An 8049-nucleotide genomic window follows, 5' to 3' on the forward strand; every position below is an offset into this window, starting at 1 on the left:
CTAGGTTTTGTATACAGGGTGTTATCAAAAAATGTGGTAATAGTGATGTTGTATCAATAGAATAGCTACAGTTCGTTCGGTATTTTTCTATAAATATTGATGTTAAAATATCAGTATACTTCCATGTATTTTAAATACAACCTTTGTCCGGGACTTTGATTGGATCGGAAAGTCGGTTTTAAGATCCAAGCGGGACTGCACGAGAGCCAAAGAAGTTGACTTCAACTACTCAATTACATGCTCCCACAGCTGTCAGAAGACCTTTATATTGTCGCTATTTACCACCCTGCTCGTTTAGATTTCTTACAAGCCATTGAAAAATGCAATAGAGTGAGCCTTACGAAAACTACTGTAGTATCATGCAAGGGAGCCATACGGCATTTGTTCGCATTCCAATAACAAATAGCGTGTATTTATATCAGTCCTACTGTTGAAGTGCATTGCTTTGTGGTAGCATATTTAATGCAACATTTATTCTTCATCTTTTGTTTTCTTTCATTTGACATCTATTTGCATTACAGCAATATCTACCAGTATGATAAGATAAAGTGTAATTCTTCGAGCTGCATCATCTATGACGCTTACTGTAATGAACGAGCTTATGCGAATTTTCCGGCTGAAATTCGGAGTTTGTACCATTATTATTTACCTGCTACGGACCTTTGTACTACGGTAAGTTAAGTTCAGAACGCAAGAACAGAACTAAGGTTACTTCTTCTGCTAGACAGCTTTCTAAGCCACCTAGATTGATACATCTATTGCTTTTCTCATTCTAGCTATCAATTTAATAGCGAGCTCAGGGCTTCTTATAAATGTTGTTGATATTGATAAATTATTAGATCCAAGTTTTGTCGATCCAATGAATGATTTAAATGCGAGGGATATGAATGTGGATTATATTGCACCTGAGGTACCTTCTTCTTACGAGAATCAGGTAAATCAGCTAATATCAGAGCTACCTCTCGGAACAAATTATAGCTATTACAATGAAACGGTATATGGCACCGTTATAAGCTCAAATAATACATATGACAGTAATGGTGACTTGGGCAAAAGGTGCGTTTGGGTTGGTGCGGTATGCCAACCGCAATGTAATATAGCCAAAGTTAAGGAGATGAGAGTCTACAAGCGTGGTAATTGATGGGGGGGGATGGCAAAAGGTGACTGACTGCCTATATGATGGTTTGGGCGATGGGGGCTCTATAACTTTAAATTACGAATTTAGTAAAACTTCTACTTGGGAATCAGGTGCAGATGTTTCATTTGCAATTGCATGGTTAAACGCTCATGTTTCTTATTCAGTATCACGCACTACTACTTATGGATACTCTCATCAGTGTAACGTTAATAAGGGTGACTGGGCTGTGTCTGTTTGGGCTCAGAATAGGTGGGTTTGGATGGATACGCAGGAGAGAGTCAAGACGGTTTATTCTTCAGATTGTCATTCGAGTAATTCTTATACTAGCTGGGGCACGACAAGACATATGGATGTGCCCGTATCTCATTCCGGTAGTAATTTCGCTAACCAAAACCTTGGTTGCAGTGTTAATGGGAACGCTGGATGTAGTTGATGGCTTAATAATTTACTTACTTTTTTCTGAATATTGTAAAAAGATGAAAATTACAACTGAGTCTGTGGAAATATTTCTCAAATATTGCGTGGCCGTGCATAGAGATCATGTATCTACTTGCTTTAATTTAGTTTATGTGCATGCTTTTGTAATGCAGAGTGTCCATATTTCGGAGTCGAACTTACACTTCTATTAAGACATGCAACAATCCCTTTTTCTGTTTGGCATTACCGGCCAAAATATTCACTCATATATTAAGAGATGAAAAAAACTTTGAACCATATGGTGAAATTGTCTTGAAGATTTAAGTATTTTTTATAATATTTCTTATTTCATTATAGAATGATTCAATTTTATATCGATCAATGTATTTTAACCACACTTGAAAATAGTCAGCCCTCTTTTTCCAGTCTTATCTCAATAATTACTGTAACAAGGTTGAATAGGTTCGTTCATAGTAAAGATCTTCATGCGGGAAAGAATAGATGTTCTTGGACTGATTACTGCTGATAAAAATTTGGAAACTTATGGGGGATGGGGTTTGAAATCGATGAAATCAATCCTGGGCCAAAGTATACTCCTGAAGAATATAATTCTAAGTATGAAAGACAGTTTTCATATGATTTCAGAGAGCCTCTCTTCAATAAATTAACCCCTAGGAGACATTCAGATCCAATCAATTATATAGTTGATGATTATACCTTTGACAAAGGGTTAGGAATAAGCGCTTATAAAGTTACTGGTTTGGCTGTTGTATTCGTTTAAAATATCAAAGAAAACTATGCGCTCGATGCTAGAATGTTTGATCTTTACTGTGAAGGATTGATTACTGCTAACTCAGATAGCTTAGAGACCATAAGAAGAATCGAAAGTGGTAGACAAAGGGTAGAAAGAGAGTTCAAGGAGTCTAAGTTGAACGACCTTAAGAATCGAAAGGGATATATTAGTCCCAACTGCCTCTCGGAATACATGAGATCAAACTAAGCGTCGAAAATAGCTTCTGCGGGTAATATATTTTTACACAAATTAAAACATCGTAGATAATTTTTTTCACTCGTATCGGCAAAGGGAGCCGCATATAAAGGTCTTAACTTAATTAACTTTGCATAGTTATTTCGCTAAGTCAGGGATGATATATGAAACCACTACAGTTACTGTGGGCGGTAATATAAGTCGGGACAACTTTACGCACTCGTTTTCTACTCAAACGCTTACTGCAATTTTGCCCCAATCTGCTGATGTAAAGGTAGAACCTTTTGGTATCTTTATCGCCGTGAGCCAAATCAAGGATTTAGCATATAAAGAATCTAAAGTATCATGGGTTTCAGAAAATTTTGAATTATTTCCAACTGGTGCCACTGCCTACACAGAAGGTGATCCTGGTGCTACATCATTTGCCGGATATCTTCCAGCTAATGCCCACGTTTTTGTTGATGAAGATGGCCTCTACGTCGATGCCACTAAATTCATGGCGAAAGATACGAAGCATAGTAGCGGGACTAACTCGTTGTTAAATATATGGTTCATTTTTTTAACTTTAACTGTTATGTTGTTGATTTCAACTATAATTTTGTAAAAAAATACACTCTAATTGAATACGAGGTGATATAATACTCCTTGCATGTCCACTTCAAGAAGCAAAACAGTGCTTAGCAAGATTATCCCTCACTATAGTATTATCCATATCGAACTCCATTTTCATAATGAAATAGTTTTCTATTACTATACGATCTAACGCAAAACAGATAAAATTGTAAATAAGTATTCAATATTTTTTTGGCCTCTCTGGCTCAATTAAATAGTTTATTCAACTCCGACGATGAAAAAACTTTTACAAAAAAAGGGAATACTCAGAGTCTTAGATATTGAGTTTTATTAGGATTGGCTCATATATACTTGGTTGCTGTAGAGATGGTGGTCCATATACAAAAGCTTTTCAAACAATCAAAATTATTGAGAATGGTTTGGAAATCAAGTTTGTGGATATCTATGGCATTACTGGTAATTTTAGCTCTCTCAATGAGCTACTCGTAGTTCTAATTGATAATTCAATGAGATAATATTGCCCGCTAAATACTCATTTTTTTTAAAAGGCTCTGTACCTGCTGTATCGATTCCTGAATTTGCAGCCCATTAGCTTCGATTATGTCTTTTTCATTGATTACTGGAGAAGACGTAGAGTTGGTTCCCATTTCTTGTTTTATTTCAGTTGAATGATCGATTCTTGCTCTAATGGAATTATTCTGTAGATATTGCTTGTTTGGTTATCATTTAGAAGCTTTTATTGTTTCGGTTAAGACATTCTAACAAGATTCGTACCCGTAATTTCGGGTACATTACTTTACTAAAAGGAATATAGTTCGAAAAGGCCCTCTCAAGATTTTGTCTTAAGTGGCTGGCATTCTTGCTTTCCCAGAGTGGATGATAATATACCGTCAAGAGAAAATTTTGTTTCGCTATTTGAGTAGTTTGCTGACCTTTCTGATGGTAGCGCCTAATCCCTTGTCTGTACGTTCATGTTGTCTCAGTGGGCAAATTACGTTCAATATTAACGCACCAGATTCAAGTAAAAGAACATATAGGTTTCTAAAAGAATCCTCTCATATGTTTTTACCCATTACCTATTTCAAGCTTAATAAATATGGAACTAATATGACCATGAAATATTCGCCAAATACTTCTGGCCTTCAAACTCAATAAATAAAAAATTTTTCCGACCATAGCTCATCTCTACACTTTCAACCTTTAGTGTTCCCAGCTCATTTTTCTCATTAATCCACCTCAATGAACCAGACACATCAAAACATTCATTTATTAAGAATGCTAGCCAATGGTGTGCGGCTATAAATTTTTTGCCAGACCACACGAGTTTTTGTTTGTCCTCAGATAATATCCATTCATTTTTAGATGACTTTTCCCCTACGGTGCCATCAGAATTATGCTCCGCAATAAGAAACAACTTTCTTTGATACAGCTCACTAGCAATCTTGACTTCAAGTTCGCGTAATTCTTTTTTCATCTTCTGATCGTACTTTTTGTTGTACTCGCCTATTTGATTTTCTCTTTCTTTGCGTTGTTCCTGTTCATTCTGGCGCGTCATGTGATATATTTCCAAATTAACAATCTTGTCAATTACTAGAAATCCTTTAAACTCTGTACTCGCATTGATCTTTTGAGCAATATCATACCTGAAAGTAACAGGTAGTAATGAAATATCGTCAATAACTTTAGGAATATTGTTAATAGTAAATGTGAATTCACCATCTTCCTGATCTGAATCATCAACAAGCTTAAGGTAGTCTTCTTCTTTCAAGTAACCAACAGTATAAACTTCGTTGTTGTCAACGCCCAATATTCCAAAACTACAATACTCATTGAGAAACACGACTTCTCCATTGACTTTTGAACCAGTCTTCTTGATTCCATGCTCTATTAAGTACCTTAAGTATCCTTTACCCTCATAAAGTCTATCGAATTCGCTTGTCAAAGAAAGGGTTATCTCATCTCCTTTAGACGCAACAGACCAACATCCAAACCAGTTTGCATTCCCGTGATAAGTTGTAAATTCGGCATTTGGTTTTTGCAACCACATGTTTCCGTTAGCATCCTCATAACACTTATTCGCAGTTTCAATTTCGTTACTTGTCAAGGGAGGTTTAATAGAAAATTTTCCCTTAAACTCTGTCCAATTTCCCATTTTGCATAATTGTAAGAAGTCTTAACTTAAATTTTTTAATACATAAAGCCGCCAGATTGTCTTGCCAGAGCCTATAAGAGATACCTGAATTGATATGATGATATTGATTTTCTTAGACAGCATGACAACAAGATAAAAAATTCAAAATTTTTTAAATCTTTAAATGCCTATTTTTGAGCATAAAATAATTTTTAAACTCAAAAAACATAACGATTAACTGATCGAGCTATATCTCAATACAGCAGTTTTTGCAACAATTGTTAAAATGTTCTACAGATAAATCGTAGAAAATCGCAATTGCTGCTCATGCCTCGGAATTCTTTGTTCTTAAATCTTGCGTCGACTATTTTAGTTTTGCATTACGTAATTTTATGTGCTGAACTGTATGTAAGACGTTCTTCAATCCTAATATTGGTGGGAGTCATATTCGTAATAAGGACTAAATTTAGTCCTTTGATGATTACACTAATGCATCTGCTGAACTCACCAGCCAGGTCCACCGAGATAGATGCCAGTTCAGCTGGATGTCCTGTATAAAAGATTGTTTGTTGTATGCAAGATAGATATTAGCATACTCTGGTGCCATACTTGTGCCCATAGCAGTACCTTTTCTTTGTTTGTAGACTTTGTCATTGCAAATGCTGAAATAGTTGTGTTGCATTACGAACTTGGTAAGATGGAAATAAGTTTCTGCTTTGTTGCCTTGACCCATCTCTATGTAGAGATTACGAATAGTTTCTCATCCTTCGTTTGTTGGGATGTTCGCATAGGGACTTTTAAAGTCCCCTGTTATAATTAAATATGAAGCAATCTTCCCGCATGATTCTTCCCCATTCCATTCACTAATATCGACTAGATTCTCTGGTGCAGTGGAGCTTTTGTTACGGGGGAAGCGTTCTCGTACACACAGGAGCTTGACCTTTTAAGTTTGGCTATCAAGTCTCTTGCATACTGAATGATATTGCTGAATTCTTTAACATATTCGTTAAGATGAGTTGAGAGAACTTGCGAGAGCCTACTCGTGCCATACTTATGGCTTGATGTGTTTGGTCGAGTGGTAGGGTCTTTCTTATATACCTTTGGTATAAGGTAGAAGCTGGGGAGGTTAGCGAAGTCCTGTTCCGTCACGTGTTGGAGGAATTTTTTTTACTGGCTAGTAAAGTAAGTGGATGTTATGACATAGTCTCTAAGTAACTTTGGCATTTGCCATACGGTAATCTTGCAAGTGATGTTCTAACTATGTAGCGTCCCAGTTTTGTGTAATCCTCTTTGTTTTAGACGTGCCTGCTGAGCTAGGACAGGCTCATTACAGTGAGACCTAAATTCTTGTCTGCTGGTTTAATAATCAATTCGTGCTCGTTTTGGACTTCTCCGAGATTTTTTAAAGTGATGTGTTTCATATGCGGTGTTATCTCGACTTTTTTCTGCCAATAGTGAGTGGCTCCAGGTGAGCCGGGTCTGACGGAGACCGTCTATTTGTTCTGTCCTTTTTAATATGGAACCTGAAGTTAAAGGAATAACCCTGTTTGAATCGTTTTCGAAAAATGTCACGTAAGTTGATATTACGCCAAAGAACTTCCTTAGCGTTATTTATGATGGTCTTTTCTTTTTCGGGTAGTTTCTGTAATGATTGGACTTATTGAGTTGTTATGTCTATTTTTTCTTTTTTATCATTCTTTTTTTTTCGTTTTTGTTTTTTATTTCAAGAGTTTAAGGGATGAACTTAGCACCTAGTTGTAATGTTTGTACTATGGCTGCTAGCTTGAATGATCCTCTACTCCAAGTACATGTACGAGTATTGCATGTAATAACCCTGAGTTGTGTATATACCCCGAGTGAGAAGAGGCTGTTACTTCGTCACATTTTTTTTTTTTAGGCTGATTATTCTGCTAGTGCTGTTATATACAGGCTCTTATCAAAAAATGTGGTAATAGTGGTGTATGCAATACGCATAATATGTTTCAAGTTTGATGAGCAAGGGGCATATAAGAAATGAGAAGAAAGTGCTATTCCAGAAGAATAAATCAAGCGAGTGTAGTCATGGACGACTATATAAATATAAAGGAATTAGTTTCTAATCATCCTTTGTATCAAGCAGTGCAGCGATGTGTTGATGATGAGTTAGAGTCCTACGATTATCATAACTTTTACCCTTACTGGAGATTAATGACAGTGGATTATCGGATTATCGTACAAAAAGTATTTCAAGTAGAGGAACTTCAAAGAGTCAGATTTCCAGTGGTCGCTCATTCGAATTATTTTGAATATTTTGAATATATTAAGAAATGGAAACCAGAGCTGCTCAAGCTCCTCTTAAAGTTTGTCTCGTCCCTTCCTATGTGTGAATATGAATTGGAGTACATTATCAATATGTCTGCAAGTAATAGCGTGGCGTCTATCAATATTTATACCAAGAAGTTTCCGCTGTTTAAGTACACTAATAACTTCATGACTGAAATAGAAGACGAGGAAATTATCGACTCAGTTAGAAACATTATTTTATCAATGGATAATAATTGTTTGGAGCTTACCCTAGGGGATTATGCATTCCATAAATACAAATTCATTCGTCGAAATGGGTCTCAAGAGGATCGGTATAAATTGGCTTTTCGAGACTATTTAGTTATACCCACATGCTCATTGCTAGAGGTTACTTTAGATATTCCTTTGGAAGTTGAAACTGAAAGACCTTCTTTATGGCATCCAACTGTCAATGGAGTTTCTCTTAAATGTCGAACTGATATTGTCATAAGTAAGGACGAATTTGTCTATTGTGTAATT

The 8049-nt window shown here is 36.1% G+C and overlaps 6 protein-coding genes across 6 annotated transcripts; 5 read left to right on the forward strand and 1 right to left on the reverse strand.

Annotated features, from left to right (window-relative positions):
* Positions 1 to 859: 859 nt before the first annotated feature.
* PRCAT00001410001 (uncharacterized protein) lies at positions 860 to 1141 on the forward strand (the record flags this gene model as incomplete). The annotated part of the gene is made up of 1 exon (XM_062951196.1): positions 860 to 1141. The coding sequence occupies one exon, from the start codon at positions 860 to 862 to the stop codon at positions 1139 to 1141; it is 282 nt and encodes a 93-aa protein (XP_062808223.1).
* A 146-nt stretch (positions 1142 to 1287) lies between these two features.
* PRCAT00001411001 (uncharacterized protein) lies at positions 1288 to 1767 on the forward strand (the record flags this gene model as incomplete). The annotated part of the gene is made up of 1 exon (XM_062951197.1): positions 1288 to 1767. One exon carries the CDS (start codon positions 1288 to 1290, stop codon positions 1765 to 1767), a length of 480 nt encoding a protein of 159 aa, XP_062808224.1.
* Positions 1768 to 2105: 338 nt separating this feature from the next.
* On the forward strand, positions 2106 to 2336 carry PRCAT00001412001 (uncharacterized protein; the record flags this gene model as incomplete). The annotated part of the gene is made up of 1 exon (XM_062951198.1): positions 2106 to 2336. The coding sequence occupies one exon, from the start codon at positions 2106 to 2108 to the stop codon at positions 2334 to 2336; it is 231 nt and encodes a 76-aa protein (XP_062808225.1).
* Positions 2337 to 2369: 33 nt separating this feature from the next.
* On the forward strand, positions 2370 to 2555 carry PRCAT00001413001 (uncharacterized protein; the record flags this gene model as incomplete). The annotated part of the gene is made up of 1 exon (XM_062951200.1): positions 2370 to 2555. One exon carries the CDS (start codon positions 2370 to 2372, stop codon positions 2553 to 2555), a length of 186 nt encoding a protein of 61 aa, XP_062808226.1.
* A 145-nt stretch (positions 2556 to 2700) lies between these two features.
* Positions 2701 to 3147, forward strand: PRCAT00001414001 (uncharacterized protein; the record flags this gene model as incomplete). Its single annotated transcript, XM_062951201.1, has 1 exon — positions 2701 to 3147. One exon carries the CDS (start codon positions 2701 to 2703, stop codon positions 3145 to 3147), a length of 447 nt encoding a protein of 148 aa, XP_062808227.1.
* Positions 3148 to 4218: 1071 nt separating this feature from the next.
* On the reverse strand, positions 4219 to 5268 carry PRCAT00001415001 (uncharacterized protein; the record flags this gene model as incomplete). The annotated part of the gene is made up of 1 exon (XM_062951202.1): positions 4219 to 5268. One exon carries the CDS (start codon positions 5266 to 5268, stop codon positions 4219 to 4221), a length of 1050 nt encoding a protein of 349 aa, XP_062808228.1.
* Between the last annotated feature and the right edge of the window lie 2781 nt (positions 5269 to 8049).

The sequence above is a fragment of the Priceomyces carsonii genome (genome assembly GCF_900007245.1).
Source record: "Priceomyces carsonii strain CBS4050 genome assembly, scaffold: Debaryomyces_carsonii_scaffold_1, whole genome shotgun sequence".
In the NCBI taxonomy this organism is placed as follows: domain Eukaryota; kingdom Fungi; phylum Ascomycota; class Pichiomycetes; order Serinales; family Debaryomycetaceae; genus Priceomyces; species Priceomyces carsonii.